This window comes from Colias philodice, chromosome 25 (genome assembly GCF_061535455.1).
Source record: "Colias philodice isolate Cphi_HAF_F1 chromosome 25, ilColPhil1 Martin Lab GWU primary, whole genome shotgun sequence".
NCBI lineage: Eukaryota > Metazoa > Arthropoda > Insecta > Lepidoptera > Pieridae > Colias > Colias philodice.
In genome coordinates this window covers 3,332,968-3,351,289 of record NC_143110.1, presented here as the reverse complement: position 1 = coordinate 3,351,289, position 18,322 = coordinate 3,332,968, and the positions used below count along the sequence as shown (strand labels likewise).

General features: G+C 31.5%; 2 protein-coding genes across 3 annotated transcripts in view; one reads left to right on the top strand and one right to left on the bottom strand.

Annotated features, from left to right (window-relative positions):
* Nucleotides 1-18,322, bottom strand: part of sona (sol narae metalloprotease) — a 115,354-nt gene that overhangs the window by 6,813 nt on the left and 90,219 nt on the right. The window contains exons 4-10 of one of the 2 annotated variants that reach the window (XM_089710778.1): nucleotides 18,123-18,218; nucleotides 16,450-16,585; nucleotides 14,476-14,583; nucleotides 7,681-7,816; nucleotides 6,117-6,246; nucleotides 1,785-1,927; nucleotides 991-1,043 (exon numbers count right to left, since the gene is read on the bottom strand). In XM_089710778.1, the coding sequence (XP_089566904.1) occupies nucleotides 991-1,043; nucleotides 1,785-1,927; nucleotides 6,117-6,246; nucleotides 7,681-7,816; nucleotides 14,476-14,583; nucleotides 16,450-16,585; nucleotides 18,123-18,218 (802 nt within the window). Of the gene's footprint in view, nucleotides 1-561; nucleotides 618-990; nucleotides 1,044-1,784; nucleotides 1,928-6,116; nucleotides 6,247-7,680; nucleotides 7,817-14,475; nucleotides 14,584-16,449; nucleotides 16,586-18,122; nucleotides 18,219-18,322 lie in introns of both variants that reach the window. The other variant, XM_089710777.1, reaches the window with a different exon arrangement.
* LOC149477259 (homologous-pairing protein 2 homolog) lies at nucleotides 2,498-4,200 on the top strand. The gene is made up of 3 exons (XM_089711020.1): nucleotides 2,498-2,721; nucleotides 3,204-3,462; nucleotides 4,068-4,200. Exons 1-3 carry the CDS (start codon nucleotides 2,499-2,501, stop codon nucleotides 4,198-4,200), a joined length of 615 nt encoding a protein of 204 aa, XP_089567146.1. The 5' UTR covers nucleotide 2,498.

Below are 18,322 nucleotides of genomic sequence, written 5' to 3'. Positions count from 1 at the left end.
ACACTTCTGAAACAGTAACGAAGGTAATATGTAAGTGAAGATAGAAGTTGGATGCCAATAGAATTAGGAAATATAATATGTAGTTGAATGTCGTCGTAGATAGTAAAGTCAAGTTGAACGCATGTCTATTTTTCATTAAATGAGTAATGGTCATGTACAAATGGTATTAATGTCTAAACTACAATGTCGATAAGTTTTATATACATGAAAATCTATATGATCTAGAAGAGAATACAACAGAGAGACAATGCTTTACTATAAATTTAGAACTTCAAACGAATAGAATTTGTATCAATTTTTATCTTCATATTTCAACTCATCTGCATATGCTATGTAGATGCGTTAAAACACGAAGTCATAAAAATCGTATCAATGACGTTTAAAGTTGTAAATTATACATGAAATTGCTAATTAAGTAGATTATTCACAAGGTGCGAATGATCACGGAATCGGATACAAGGTTTGGGACCCAATGTGAATTAACGTGATTGAAAGGTAAGGGACATTGGTGATTTACAGGCGTGCTTGGGATATTTATATTAAATCTTCGCACACGCCTACCTGCTGTCCCTCTATTGCAAGCATCGTTCGCGTATTGTCTCCTGCACATATCTAGTCTGAAATCCACGCAAATATACAACTCAATAAATTGGCAACACATGTTTAGGATAGTCTCCAAAGTTCGGTTCGTTAAAGTCGGGCTCATTTCGAATTGGATGTACCTAATCAAAAAAATTATGTAAGCATAATAATCGTGTATTGTTATGCAAATATTAGCCAACATTCTATTCGCGCTCATCTATAAAATGTAAATTTAAAAAACGAATAGAATGTTGTCTATGGTTGCAAATTTAGCGCCATTACCAAATCCTTAACCTCGAACATTAAAAAAATTATCAAGCCGAATTATGTCACTCTTAAGCTGCTGTTAATGCTGAATATGTCAACACCACGCGCCATTTTAAACGTTTCGGTATAAAATTAAATTACCAGCGGTGCCTTTTGTACAGCGACCACCCTTGCGTCGTCGGCACATGTCATACCTGTTGGTAAAATCAGTTTTTGTGTCTTCATTCAACGTTGACGTGTCGTTGCGACCTCCACCGCACATAATTTACAGTCGACGATATTGAATTACATTGATTATAGTGACAGTTGACGAGAGACTTTTGAAACTTCTTTTTTAATAATGGCGCCAAGTAAATTGTGCTATACTTACCGCATTACCTGTTACATCCACACGCAATCCGGTATGATAAAAATAAGGAAATTACATATTTAGTTCGGGTACATTATGCTTAGTTAAGGTTACAAATATATATATCACAAGGTTCATTTGTAATACAAAAAAAGGGAACAGCTGATGAAAATGTGGCTACATAGAAGACTGTAGTAGGATATTATTCATAAAAAGACACTTAAATGCCACGGTTTATTACCAGCAATCTATTATTCGTGTGTTATTAAAGCTTTTATTGAACGCTCAATTAAATTTAATGTGCAATATGAACTGTCCATTGTAATAAATTTCCCAATATCTTTATTCTTTACCCTAGAGACTTGCGTAAGTGACGTGCACGCACATATCTACTCATGAAACAAAATAATCAAGTAAAACATACGAGAACTTAACAATTCTCAACATTACACACTGCTAGTATTTATTCATGACGATATCTCTACAAAATTTAAAAGTTATTGGTTCTAATAATATTTAAAATCCATAGACAAAACTGGTATGAACAATCCTACTTTTTTTTATAGCGGACAGCAATGGAACTTACTTCGTGATGGCAACTGCAATGTCGTATACCGGCAGCCGTCTTTCCCTGAACAGATACTTGCCCATGTCTGTTAACGCAGCGGCCGAGTCAATAGCGTCACGGCCAACTCGATTTCTTTCTAGATAAGGTGTTGCATCTCGACCCTGAGAAAATGAGAATAATTAATTAAAAAAAAAGCGTAATAAAACGAAACTTTATATTTATATACACTCATAAAATAATAAACTCTGTGGTGAACACAAACAATGATGAACTGTACCGCCGTACGAAAACATAGATAATAAATAATAATATGTATAAAAAAAAACTAATTAACTGACAGGTTGTTTCCTTTCAGCTGATATAGTTTATATTTTTTATGAAATGATATAATACCGCAAAAGCTGACATGATGTCATCTCATATATTTTACGACTGTCCGTTAGATTCTTGTATGGGAATAACAATATTAAATTAATAATATTAAAATATAGTTATAAAATAATATGAAAAAAAAAACGGACTGTATAACAAGTTCATTAGTTATTTTAATAACCGTAGGGTTAATTTGACGTGACATTGCTTGACTGGCTGTTTATAAAATTTAGCGTGCTGCTGCGTGAATAAAAAAAAATTACGCGCCTTTTCGCTTGTCATATTTTTGCACTGCAATTTGAATATTGAATTGGTAATTTTTATTTATAGATTCGTGTGTATTATTTATTGTTTAAAAATATGGCGAATGAAGCTGTATTAAAGTATTTGGAAGATACAAACAGGCCATATTCGTGTGCCGATGTGACAGTTAATTTGAGAGGCGCGTTTACGAAAGGTGCAGTTCAGAAAACGCTCGATGCACTTTCCGAGGCGGGAAAAATAAAATGCAAACTATACGGAAAGCAAAAAGTTTATGCTGCTATTCAACCTGATAATGTAGATGGATCTTGTGATATTGAAGGTATAGTATACTATATTTTATTAGTAGTTATATTTCGGTCATGGAACAAATTAGGTAAATAATATAAGTCTTATATAACATATATAAACGGACTGTATTCTAATATAACAGTAGGGTATGTAGATGTAATGGAATAATGATTTTGATATTCATTTAATGGATATGGTACATCGAATAGTTAATATTTGTTGTGAATATTAACTAGTTGTATAAATTAACTTATAATGTACAATTTGTATACGATATTGAATGAAATAAACGATTTAGGTAAGACATAGGTAATATAAGACATACTTATGCCTTTACTTTTATAGATTGTGCAAACTACAGTTTATAGTGCTATAATATTATAATATTTAATAGGTATATAATATAATGGTTTTTTACTTTTTTTCACAATAATATAAAAGATAAGTCAATCTTGCTTCATTAAAATATTATAAATATGTTTCAAATTAGATTTTAATGTCGTTTTGTTTCAGACTACGACGCACAATTTAAGACCCTCTCTCACGAGTTAGAAGAAAAAAGAAATAATTTAAAAACAGTGGAGAATCGCCTCAAAAACTTACTAACGACACCCACATCAGACGCAGCTAAAAAACAAATTGAAGAAATAAACGCAAATGTATCGAAAATTGAGAGTAAATTAACAACGTTACGAAATTCTGTGGCAGTCCTAAGTGCACAGGAGAAAAGGATTATTTTAGATCAACATGAGAAATATTTACGGGAATACAGGTACATCTTTCATCATAATCTTATATGGGCTTTCTTCACAATGGGCAGCGTTGGGCGAGTAGAGGCCATCACAAAAGTGTAGATGGCCAAAAAGTCTATGTTCGGCCGTCATTGTATAATAATATGATTATTCATAATCGCCGTAATGGCGGCAAACATCGACGATCATTTGTTGGGCCAATGCTTGGCATTATGAATGTTATTAGTTGATTAAAGAATAGATAGACTTGTTACAATATATAAGTAACTACTTAAATAAATGCACAAATACATAAGGAAAATGTACTAATATAATTGTTAACCGTCAAGTTCCTATTGTAGGTACCTAACTAATGTTAACGTAAAAAAATATTCTTAAACATTTTCCTTACCTAAAAGCTTTAAGCTGATTATTTATGCTTATTTAAATGCCGTAAACTTTTAAATTGTAGATTAAAACAAAACTTAAATCGTAATTTATTACGAAAAGTTAATCAAATTGTAGATATTCATTGAATTGATAAATAGTTATTAAATATTATTATAATCCGGTAAAATTAGTTCACAAATAATGATTTTGTTACGGTAATAAATGTGCAATTTATTTAAATTTATTTATTTTTTAGGAAGCGTAAGAGAATATGTTCCGACATGATAGAGACTATATTAGATGGATATCCGAAATCGAAAAAGAATTTTCTGGAAGAGCTCTGCGTTGAAACAGATGAAATGGTTAATTTTAAATTGGCGACTTGTTAAAAAATAAAATTATATTTATTTGTGTATTGTTTTTGTTTTATTTATGATAAAATTATTTTCCCAAAAATATTAGAGAACTTTCAGATATATCCATATTGCTAATATTAAACTGCCTTCTAAGCCAGAGGTCGAGGGTTCGATTCCCACCCAGGGCCAATATGTGTATGATTAACGTAGATGTTTGCTCTGTGTCTGAGTGTTAATTATCTATATAGTCAAGTATTTATTTAAAATCATATGTATGTTTATCAGCCATCTGGTCTCCATAACAAAAGCTTAGTATGGGATCAGATCGTGCCGTGTGTGAAAATTGTCTTGAAATTGATTTATTTATTTTATCACAATACTATTATAAAGGCGAAAGTTTGTATGGATGTATGGATGTTTGTTACTCTTTCACGTAAAAGCTACTGAATGGATTTGAATGAAACTTTACCACAATATAGCTTATACATCAGAATAACACATAGGATAGGTTTATCCCGGAAATCCCACGGGAACGGGAACTATGCGGGTTTTCCTTTGAAAACGCGGGCGAAGCCGCGGGCGGAAATCTAGCTATAATATAAGTATGTACCTACTTATGTTAATAAGTAAACGTTAGATCAGTAGAAAAAGCTTCTTATTAGTTATTATTAGTACGAAATATATTACCGTATCGATTTAATTGATAATCAGGTTTTAAATCCCCTATAAAACTATATTAGCTTACCTACCTACCTGTTTTGTATTTTTTTAATCTTATGTTTGCAAATTTAGACGGTGTTAAATAAGCATAATTATTTATTCATTTAACTGCCCCGGCTTCGCCCGTGGTACATGTTTATGTTTTCTTTCCATAAGAACCATCCTCGTACTTCAAGGAATATTATAAAAAAAGAATTATCGAAATCGGTTCAGCCGTTCTCGAGTTATGCGCTTACCAACACATTTTGCGATTCATCACTACATAGTATAAAACAAAGTCGCTTTCCCTGTCCCTATGTCCCTATGTCCCTATGTCCCTTTGTACGCTTAAATCTTTGAAACTACGCAACGGATTTTGATGCGGTTTTTTTTAATAGATAGAGTGATTCAAGAGGAAGGTTTATATGTATAATAAGATCCATTAAGTAGTGGAGAAGTACTGTTATTTTTGAGGTTTCTAATGTGATGTCGTAAAAAATTACATTTATTCCGCTTACATTGCAAACGCAGGCTGAACCCTACGAGTTTTATCAAAATAATGTACTAAGTATTATACACATTGAAAAGGTCTACAGAAAAGTCCGCGATGGTATATGTCTATCTCTTATGGATAACCCACAATAACTTTTTTTTGTCATTTACTTTTTACGACAAATAATGGCAAACTTTCGAAGCGATTTTAACCAATACAGCATTAATCCTTAACCAATTAAATACCATGGATACATTGTTCATTTAATATAGATCTATATGGCCCTTTACACCGTATGATTTAAGTGAATATTTTCGAAGATATTACAGATTTAAAAATTGCGGGACGTAGCGTTTGCGGCCGCCCGGCTATGTAAGTATTTTATACCCGTGCGATGCCGGAGCGGGCCGCTATATTTTTATACCTATACAACGTTCACAATTTTTCTATAGTGTATTTAGTATCAGCATTGCACCCGTGCGAAGCCGGGGCGGGTCGCTAGTTTTTATATATATATATAGGTAGTCTATGGATAATTTCTACGTCACTAAGTACATAGTATAAAACAAAGTCGCTTTTTCTGTCCCTATGTATGTTTAAATCTTTAAAACCACGTAATGTATTTATATGCAGTTTTTTAATATAGATAGAGTGATTCAAGAGGAAGGTTTCTGTTAATAATTAATTTGGTTTTAGACAAAGCGGGCGAAGCCGCGGGCGGACAGCTATGTATACAATAATAATACTCATTACTCACCCGAGATATAATAATGCCGGCAATAGATATCCTTATCCTTGGTCCTTTCAACAGCTTATATCTGAGATCTACTCCGTTCCAGAATGAGACGAAATATCGTTTTATCTGCAAGTTGTCACCTCCGTGTAACCTGAGAATCACATAAGCTTGAACTTAGATTATTATTTCATAATAAAATAATAAACGATATGAAATATCAAACTTTACAACTTATTAATTTTAACACAATGTCATGAAATGTTATAAAACCATACGTTATAATCGGAAATTATTAGTAGGTATGCCTAATTTGATAATTTCTTAGCTCTACGTGGTAGAGTCTACTATATATAGGTTTAAGTTAACAAATAAGTCGGTAGGTACTATAATTTTAAATAGTTAATATTTCTTTTTCAAAAAAATATTGCTATCCTAAATGTACTTTTCTCAAAGACTTATGAAGGATTATAATTTACCTATATATAAATCTCGTGTCACAATGTTTGTCATCAATGGACTACTAAACCACTTAACAGATTATAATAAAATTCGCACACCATGTGCAATTCGATCCAACTTGAGAGATAGGATAGTTTAAACATGTAGGTACCACGGGCGAAGCTGGGGCGGACCGCTAGTTTACTTATAAGAATATATCTAAGTAAACACGTGTGGTCCTCACAGCTAAGAAAAATAATAGTTTAAAATCTATTATTTATTAATTTATTCATATGAGGTTCAACACTTCTAGATATAAAGATAGCATTTAAATATTAATGTGTTTTCAAAACGACTATTATTCATTCACCATGCTCATTCATTGTTTTGTGAAATTTGATATAAAATTAAAAATACCTTTTTTATATTATCGCTTTAAATTTGCGAATGTTTTGATTATATAAGAACAAATAAACTACGAATAGAGCGATTAGGTTTCCCCCTAATTAAAAATTATTTTTATAAATGTCAGCGGTTTTAGTAAGACGAGGATCAAAATATGTATATAAATATAAATAAATAATATATTGTTCGTTTTATTATAATTATATGCGAGAGACGATCTAAACTAATAAAAAGTCATGTTGCGCACGTGTCTTCACTGGACAAAAAACTTGAAGCTAGATAGGTACTTACCTATATAGAATGACATTTAAAGAATACGAAATCAATTATTAGTTTCTGCGAAATTAGGTATGAGCTAAATGATTAAGGTGTTAGTATCTTATATTAAAATAATTTACATAAGTACGTAGAGAAATTAATCAATAGTTACATCAATTAATAATTTTTAGTGTTTCATTCAAAATATCAATAAACACATTTCCTAACAAAATTCTGCTTAATCACAGCAATTAAATATCAAAAACACAATGACCTATGTTAGGTACATAGGATGTTTTTTTATACTACAATTATTACTGCTTTAAAATGTCATGGTAACTCTCCTATAATAAAACATTTTTCTATTTTAATTGTATTTATAAATATATATATTGTAGTGGCATATGTTATATTTATATATATGTTCAGGCAAGCAAATGTAGATAAAAATATCATGATTTTATTACTCAGAATATTCCCTCACCTGTATCCATCATAATCAACAATGACAAGTATTTCTGGGTATATAACATATGGCGCCTCCCGTTTCTGTCGGCTATGGCCCTCCGCGGACCGCCTGCGACGGTACCGTTTGCTGATGTGGTCTGGCTCCATGAATGCTGTAAATGTACTGCGATTAAAATTTTGAAAGAACGTAAGAAAATAAAGAGAAAGATAACTTTTATTTCAATACGCTCAGACCCAGATCAGATATAGGAACACACCAAAAAAAAGAATAAATGGTATGTTGATGTTATGTGTATTGTGTAGTTATGATAGGTGGAAATTAATATTTAATTTTTGTTGGAAAAATTATATAACTCATTTTAAGTAGGGACTATAGCGCTACGGTGTAGCGATGTATTTTTTGCTCTATGTTGGACTTAACAGTGAAAAATGTAATTAATCAGATATCTAAGGTCTTTAAAATAGTAAAATTATATGATATAGTATTCATGAAATAACTATAAATAGAGCATTGATGGAGAGATTAAGTACAGTGATTCGGATAAAAAAGTTTTCATTTATTCATATTACATCAAACAACGGTTGAATATGCTATTTCATCAGCGACCCATAGTTTGGAAAAAGGTTAAAGTGGGAATAATAAATTTTATGGTCCAAGCTGAAGTATTTTTAACCTGATGTAACAATAATGATTTATCACTTATTGTCCTGTTCAACTTTGAAATTATTAACCTTTTAAATTAAACACAACCAAAATAAACGAATCATTCCAATAAGCTTGAACACGTGTGCAAAAAAGCGCGAAAAGAATTTATTTCGCCAGCGATCTGTCACATTAACGTTTGACATTTGCCACCAAAGAGGTTATGACTTATCGACCCTCCTACAACCTATCATATAATAAAACAGTCAATGGACATAAAGGTTTAGGAATATATTTAAAGCAATAAAACGCGACTAAATACAATTTGAACAGGTTATCTTGAATCGCGATACGCAGTCATAAATAATACTTTACCTACTGGCGCCGTTTCGTAAATGCCACTGAAGATTTGCGTCAAAACAAAAATAGGTGTAATTTATTTGAACATCGTGATATAATACCGCCCATAAACTTGAGTTATACACGATTTTGGGGTAGCCTTTTGAATTGTTATCTTATAATCAAATTATTAACTGCAACGGGCTTACAGCTGTTTCGTAATCAATAGTAGGTTATGGGCTTCTAATGCATACGTTGCAATGAAATCAAGGATCGTTTATGATTAAAAACTGAAAATAATGCCCGCTACTGCAATGCGTTTATATTCTAAGACTCTATAGTAGTATGACTCTATAGTAGAGATGCCAAGAATTTGCATACAATATGCAAAGTGAATTTATTTATTGTAGCTACACTTAAGTATTCTGTGCTTAAAGTAAAAAGCCACGGCTTTAATAAATTGTAAAAAATGCCGTTTCATGCCTTTTCAATTTATAAGTTCAAACGAAGCCTCTGACAACAACATACCAAAAATTTTCGTATTTTGGTTAGTTTACAATTAAATATTATATAATACTAGCGGTCCGCCCCGGCTTCGCCCGTGGTACATATTTACGTTTTCTCTACATAAGAACCATCCTCGTACTTCAAGGAATATAATAAAAAAAGAATTATCGAAATCGGTTCAGCCGTTCTCGAGTTATGCGCTTACATTTTGTGATTCATTTTTATATATAAGAAGAAGATGTATATTGTATGTGCTGTATTTATAAGTAAATGCATTTAATGTGACAATTTCTTTACACAATGATGAAGAGAACATTTTCTATACTGCGATAAATTTATAATCGAATGATTGTGCAATTTGCACTACATTAGAAGACAATAAATAGACAATATTTTTTCGATACAAAAAAAAATATCATAATTATTTTATTTTCATAAAGGTTTCCAACCTGTAGCTTCGTAGCCTTATAAGTAGCCAGATAAAAGGAAAATTTAATGACTCCAATTTTTAAAAGATTTTACATAAAACAATGCAATTAAACGCAGAGTCGAAGTATAATTTTATATTACGTAGCTAGGCTTATAGCTACAAAAACAATTTTCATTGTTTTACCTAAAATTCGAGAAAAATTGCGATACAATCGGTAACTACGGTTTCAACCTGCGTCAGACTATAATAGGTATTACACGTAGTATAATATTATTAGTCTGTGGTACTACCTATAAGATGGAATTGATAAATTAGAATTTAATAAAATATATTTTTAATTTATTATTATTCAATATTATTAAAATATTTATTAATAAAATTATCATCAATGTAATGTGTCCATCGAAATAAATATCTATACGTTTTATTCAAACACTAATGAATATTTGAATAATAATTATTTGGAAAGCCAGTCACGTGGTTACGGCACGTGATTTTTCATATGAAGGTTCAATATTATGATTTCGCAACCCTTTTTATATACTAAGAACTTACTTTTTTGACAGAATCATAAAATGGCGATGATGAAGCTACTAAAAATGCCTTTAAACATTTTGTTACACCTGTGCTAGAGCACTGCTAAAATCTTTTATTTACTTATTAATAATTTTACAATATAGCAACTCTTCATACTAATATATATATATAGTATTATATTATCTATGCCAATATTATCTATGGTCCTATCATGTCATCTATTAAAAAAACAGCTTAAAATGTTAATGAAAATTGACGATACGAGCTAGCTAACAATGCGCGGATTTTTTCATTTAAAATTCTGAATTAATTAAGTCGGTTTTCCCCGGTTCGTTCTATAATTATGGATTATTGAGTTAATATTTTGATCACGTCCAGTGAATGTATAATGAAGGTGACGTAATATAGCGGTGACCTTATGACCTCTCCGTAACCGGTCACTACTCACTGTGAGATAGATTTTGTTCGAATTTCACTGTTTTGTCGAAACAGTTGTAGTATTAACTAAGGATTTGTTTAATCAATAAAAAATTTTCCGATATGTGTACATAAAAAATGAACGTATAGGAAACACAGTCCCTTCGTTTAATAATATTTAAATAGCATTTTTCCTCATTTAAAGTTGCGATAGAGACTTTTTCAAGTTTCTTTATAGAGCTCATACCATAATATATGTCGATATTCTATAATCATTTTTTTTTTTGCGTATAAGGACATTAAACAGTTCGACAAAAAGTTTCCGGTATTTTCTATTGTTTAAAACCCTTTAATTATACGTGGCACATGTCTATCGAGACAGAACCTTGCATAACAATCAAAATACTCTTTTTTCAATATTATTGTCAATCTTCGTAATAGACTCGCAGGCGTCTTATCTCATATTTAGGAGCAATTAAAAACAGCAGTTTCATTATCATAGCAGCTTAATAACCAGTCCCGCCAAGACGACATTAAAAAACATGTTTTGCCGCCATCTTGTCTTGCTAATCTATACTTTATTATGCTTTTCCCGCGACAGCTATGATCACGATTTAGTAACTAATTATTTTTTCTAACAATAATAAGGTGACAAAACCAAAAATCAGAAATTTTATTATATTTTTGAAGTAAAACTTCGTTAGGCGCGTTGAGAGTAAAATTTCAAGGTCGCGTCATAGCAATATCGCCATGAAGTAAGGCGACGATTTTGTATCTTTGATTCTTGCCAAATAAGTTTCACTTCTGACACTGTGCGCTCGGCACACACACTTATGATTTTTTTTTAAGTTGCACATCATTGAGAGGCTAAGTTTATTTTGATTATAGTTTATAACAATGCAGACATCGTCATCAATGAAACCAATCTAAATATGTATATCGCATTTTTAACTAATTTCGCACTTCTAATCAAGTTAATTCCATTGTATTTACTATTTTCATAAATACCTATTAGATAAAGTCTGTTGTTACCTTTCAGATATTTTGTTTTATATCTTAATACTATTATAAAGGCGAAAGTTTGTTTGGATGTATGGATGTATGGATGTATGGATGTTTGTTACTCTTTCACGTAAAAACTACTGAACCGATTACAATGAAATTTAGCACACATATAGAGATTAGAGGGTAACTTGGATTAACACATAGGATAGGTTTTATCGCGGGCGAAGCCGCGGGCGGAAATCTAGTTTTTAAATAACTGAAAGTCCTTTTTCATTAGATAACCTCACGGTGCATTTACTCATTCTAACCACACTTTGTCAAATGCTTTCAGTGTAAACAGGCGTAGAGCATTCTATAGTTGTTCTTAGTGCGTTCGAAAAGATTCAATGCAATGTTATAATACTGAACAACACTGAATACGAGTTTTCGTTTACACTAAAAGATCACGAAAGAATGCTCTTGTTCTAGCTCTATATTCGTTTGATGTAAATGCACCGTCCCAACGTCCGTCACCGTCATATTAATTGTCAATGTCCTTGATGATTACAAAACCTACATTAATTCCCAGCTCTCATACTAAAATCTTAATTTACAAACAATTTGGGCTGCTGGGCGTAAACAGACCTTTCTTATTCATAGTTCTCTATGTTCGTTTGATGTAATTGCACCGTTATTTGAGCACTCACATATTATTATTATGTATCAGATGAATTCATTTTCGCTTTAAACAAAAATTTGTTACACAAATAACAACAATAAAATGCATATCTGATATTTTATGTAACACAGGTCACATACCTTGCACGTATAAACTACATCTGATCAAGATCAAACTTATATGGCAATATCATACAATCACGTAGGTACTTAAATGTTATTTAGGTAACAGATTGCATAACGATATGGTTTTCCTGTTTTGGCCATTGTTATATACTTATTTGTTGATGCTTGAACTGCTGGATGCAATCTGATGAATTTAGATGGATCGATAGATCGATCATGGAAAAAAATAATACCATTTTAGGTGCCTTTTTATTTGAGAGAGTTATGAAAGCAGGAGAGAAAAATCCGTATACTTATTATTGTAAGCTTCTAATGTATAAAAGTCAACTGAATAGATTACTAAGAAGATTCAACACACTGAAAATATCTCATAAATAATAATATGAATTGGAATACAAAAGATTCGTTATCGCGTAGTCTCTACCATTCTCTACTATTTTAATTGACCAGAAACTTCTAATGGAAAAAGGTTTAGAAAAATAAAAGATTTCTTTAAAAAAGACAAAAAATAATTAATGAATTTGACATTGCAGTGACACATTGGGTCACACAACTTTCTTTTTTTATTTGGTTATGTAAAATACTAATAAGCAACGAAAAGTTCGAGTTAAAAATAAAAGACATAAAATTATATGCATACTAGATTTCCGCCCGCGGCTTCGCCCGCGTTTGCAAAGGAAAACCCGCATAGTTCCCGTTCCCGTGGGATTTCCGGGATAAAAACTATCCTATGTGTTAATCCAAGTTACCCTCTATATGTGTGCTAAATTTCATTGTAATCGGTTCAGTAGTTTTTACGTGAAAGAGTAACAAACATCCATACATCCGTCATCCATACATCTATACATCCATACATCCATACATCCATACATCCATACATCCTTACAAACTTTCGCCTTTATAATATGTATTAGATTAGGGATTAATTTTGTTATTCATAAATATATCTTTAACAGATTAAATAACAATACCTACCTTCATGATTAAATAGAGATTTTAGGTAGGTAAGTATTTTTAGTCAAAAGGCAAAAGCACGCTGTAGATATGTTTTTCATGTGTTTTCCTTATAATTTGAATTTTAAGATACATATTTCTACGAAAATTATACACCTTTAAAAGTATGTTACGCTTTTTTTGCGTGCATAGTACTCTACACTCTGCCTATACTAGAGGTGATTTTAAAGTGAATCTTTCAGTGTTCATGATATAATTATTGAAACTCTTTATTCTTTCACAATAACGAAGGGTAACTTGGATTAACACATAGGATAGGTTTTGTCCCAGAAATTCCACGGGAACAGGAACTATGCGGGCTTTTCTTTGAAAACGCGGTCGAAGCGGCGGGTGGAAAGCTAGTAGGTATCTAAAACAGTCATATGAACACGTGATGAAAAATGGCGGTTACCAAAACACGTGTGTCATTAATTTTTATTATCTGCCGTCAATGTAATTAGGATAAAATCAATTTATAACTCCATTAATTAACAGGTTTGTGATACCATCATCTGCGAAATTCAAAGGATCTCGTCTATTTAATTTCTCCATTAATTTAATTAAGCAGGTGTTTTAAAGTTAGACCAATAATCTTTATCTTCCTTCTTTATCTTTATATTCTTTTCTTATATTAATACTAGCTTCCCGCCCGCGGCTTCGCCCGCGCAGTCAAAGAAAAACCCGCATAGTTCCCGTTCCCGTGGGATTTCCGTGATAAAACCTATCCTATTTCCCGGGGTAAAAAGTAGCCTATGTCCTTTCTCGGGTATCAAAATATCTCTTTACCAAATTTCATGCAAATTGGTTCAGTAGTTAAGGCGTGATTGAGTAACAGACAGACAGACAGAGTTACTTTCGCATTTATAATATTAGTATGGATTGGTGTATCTTTTAGGCATTATGATGTATAGGTGGTATTAACTAACCAAAATGTTTACAAAGAACTTAAATAATTAAAAAATTGTATTCTGTATATGATGTTTTCTAGGCCGTTGCAAAAATGATCAAAAGTTTCAATGATGTAGAGCTTATAACAAGTCTTTATATCAATTTGTCGTGTAACATTAATATCTACTTTCCATACAATTGAACAGTAGATAATATTATTTTCTTCGCTTTTATTTATTTATTTAATATAAAAATTAGACAAATCTTACCGTAATCACTCATATGGTCATGAGACGATGGACCTCTCTTGATAATGACATGTTGGGCGCCTTGCAACTTATTCTGTAGTTCTTCTTGGGCGTTTTTGTTTCTTTTTACTGTAACAAATAATTGGTTTAATATCTGATAATATTATGACATGTTATATTATTATAATAATTAAAAGTTTCTGTTTTATGATTTTGTGGTATGGTAGTAATGTAAAATTAATTGGAAAATTGATTCAAGTCAGTAAAAGCTCTCTCACAAACAAAATAAGTTCTATTTGACTTAACTTACGTCAATTAAGATATAATATTACAAAAAAATATTTTTTTCAGCCATGTAACAATTTACAAACTTATTCAAAGAAAAATATAGCCAAAAAGCGTTAACTATTATGAAGCGATTCATATCAAGCATCGTTAGTTATATAATTTTATCCAAGAGCTTTTTACACATTTACTGATAAAAATAATCTGTTTAGCGGTTTTGCAATGCACACATTTATACATACAAACACGCGTAAAAAGCATTTAGAGGCGTTATACCGCAATTTAAAATCAGACACGGCTTCTGTAGTTTTCAAAATAACTGTCTTGAAATTTCGCGGTAAGTAATTTAATTTTTATAACCTCAAATCTTGCTGGCAAATATTTTTTGGACTTCTATTATTAAGTTTAAATGTGTACAGAGCAAACATCTATGTTCATCACACATATATTTGCCCCGGATGGGAATCGAACCCACGACCTCTGACTTGGATGGCAGGACCACTACCAGTCACCGTCAGTGCTATATTTTATATTTTGATTCGAAAATCGAAGCAAGAATTATTGTCAGAAATAACTGTAGTGCCGTTATATTAAGCTATTGTGTAAGTCATTGGTATTCTTCCTACCAACAATAATATAATAAATCTTTTTTCGTGTTGACACGATGTGAAATTCAACAAAAAAGTTCTTTGACCTAACTAAAAAGTCATAAAAAGTAACTTTAAAAGAGAACCTGTTCAAAATTGTCTCCTCTAACTTCATGTTTTATACTTTATGATATTTATGTAAATATTTTAATTACTGTCCGTCTGTCTCTATAAATATGGTGAATAAAAATGCCAAATTCATTGTTTCTAGATGGCTAACATATTATAAAGAATCAAGAAAAAAGACTGAACATTAGCAAAAGCATCGCAATTAATAAAAAGGTTCAATATTGTATTTTATAGCGTTGTTTTCAATACCCATACAATCGACAAATCATTATAGGTAGGATTACCTTTGACCACTAACGTGAAAAAAAAAACTAATAATAAAAACCAACTGCGAAGTTACTAGTATAATAAAATACATCAATCATCCATCTGACATATTACAAATAAACACAGACATATTAAAATATGGAAAATAGATAGAAACACGTTTATTTGATTGCACTTGTAATAAAAACAATTTATGAATGAATTCGTCTTCGCCATCTTGTTAATTATAATGTCTCGAATATTCGATGGTGGATGGGAAATATATTATTTTAAAGATATTTTAGCAACTATTGTGAATTTTCACTAAACCTACAAAATTAATTAAACACACTCAGTTTAAATTGGTTTCTGGAATATAAGTCATAACATAATCAGGAATGTACGCTATAATTTCTCAATTAAAATGAGGAAAACAGTATTCCATTACTGCTTTTTGTGCTTTTTTATTTGTACTTAACATTTATTCATACCTAGTTATCATCTACATTGAGGTAAGGAACGATGTTAGAAATAACAATGATTGTTATTTCTAACATTTTAAATTTTCATAGGTCTGGAGAATTTAGCAACTTAACCTTAATCTCTTATTCTTCCTACGGTCTGATCTACAGAATACAATTAACTAAATCGTCTCTAACACACTATTACAAAATCCAGTTATTATTTATTTTATTTATTATATTTGCTTCATTATACATCTATATTATTAGTAACTGAGCTAACTCACCAAGTGGCAGGCCAGTATCAATGGATACCATATCCGCCATACTGCTGGGGTCTAGGAACATTTCGTCGTCCGGAGCCACGCCAGTCATGGAGTCAGGGATCGGCCTGATGATGAGGTCGTGACCTATTGAGCCTTCCTGTAAATATGTTGGTGTTATTTTTGGAAGGTAAAGTGTAAAAAAGATTCTACATCACAACTTGATAGAGTAACGTGCTAGAGTTCGTAAGTATATCCTTTATTATTTACTAATATCAGATACTAGCTGTGCTCCGCGGTTTTACCCGCAGTGCTCCGCTCCTGTTGGTCTTAGCGAGATGATATTATAGCTTTCCTCGATGAATTGGCTATATTAACAACGAAAGAATTTTTCAACTCGGACCAGTAGTAACCGAGATTAGCGCGTTCAAACAAACAAACAAACTCTTCAGCTTTAAAATATTAGTATAGATTTAGCGCGGCATTCCGTTTTCGTGGTCATACACTCACAATGGACGACTAATATTTTCCCGGCATTGTGCTATGTTTCGCAACTGTCCTTAATCCACTTGCAGGCCCATTGTTTCATATAATTGTGGTTATATGGATAATATATGATGCAGTTCGCGAACGTGACTCCAATTTTTAGAATCTTTAAGATAATGTGTATGTGTGATTTGTTTATATTTTAGATATTTGCATAAGTGTGCTACTATTTGTTGTATTGTTGTTTAATATGTCATGTGTTATGATATTAATTAAATAAATTTCATTAATATCAATTAAAAGCGCTTAAGTTTGATGATGAATGGATATCTCTACCTTTATTATGCTAAAAAACATCAGTGTACGAGGAGGGAATTTGACACATATACAGTTTTAGTCAAGATTTATTGTTCCTTGCTATAAACAATTAAAGAAAACATAAATCCAATTTTAATCTAAAATAACTCTACAACGCTCGTTAAATTTAAGTACAATAGCAAGCTTATTTTCTCTTTCATAGGTACACGTAACATGTATTACAACTAACTGGTAAACATGAAAAATTCAGTAGATTTATTTTAATAAACAGCCAAACAACACACCAAGCATTAAAATCTCTACATACATCGATTTACTAAACTGAAAAGACGGATCCATCGTCAGAGTGTCACACACGCTTCAATGTCACCATTTATGTTTGCTTACGTGACTTCTGCATGGGATAACCTGTGTGTGATCAACATTCTAAACACTGTTTAATGTAAAGCTATGGGTATTTGCATAATTTTAGTCTTGACAAGTCTTATCACAGATATGAATGGTTAAATTGATAAAGTAGTTATGTGTGTCAAAATGTATCGGTGTTTGTATTTGGTAGTTTTGTTTTCATCCCTAGAGTCTCCTAGAGTTTTTAATAGAGGTAGACAAATTCTTACCTACTCTTGTATATAGGTGACACTGATTTCAAATATAACAGCCAAAAACAGGAATTACATTAAAACTTTACTCATAAATACACAAGAATCGATTTACTAAAGTGGAAAAAACCATCCATAAAACAATATCTGAGATTATATATTGCTCTATATAACTATTTTTTCTGATTAATAGTTGCTATTTTCAATGAGTACTCCACATGATACAACTTTTAACATAACATATCTACATACAGAAATCCTTCAACCTATATTCTAAGATAAAAATAAACTCACCACGACAAGTTTTCCGTGTTTAGGGTGTCTCCTGATTAGCAGAGCAGCTCCGTTCTCATCATCATGGTACAGGTCTCCCAGATCCTCCTCACCTTCCTAGAATTAGGGAAACATACATATATTCATTAAGACTTACATTGTAAAGCTGAAAATAGTGTTTGGCATTTTAGACAGTAAAATGCCAAGGGGGCTGAGACAAA

What these genes read in the sequence shown, in the direction of transcription:
- LOC149477259 (XM_089711020.1), top strand. Translation starts at nt 2,499, where the DNA reads ATGGCGAATGAAGCTGTATTAAAGTATTTGGAAGATACAAACAGGCCA. An exon ending in TGGATCTTGTGATATTGAAG is followed by an intron (nt 2,722 to 3,203) that starts GTATAGTATACT and finishes GTTTTGTTTCAG; the next exon opens with ACTACGACGCACAATTTAAG. An exon ending in AAATATTTACGGGAATACAG is followed by an intron (nt 3,463 to 4,067) that starts GTACATCTTTCA and finishes TTTATTTTTTAG; the next exon opens with GAAGCGTAAGAGAATATGTT.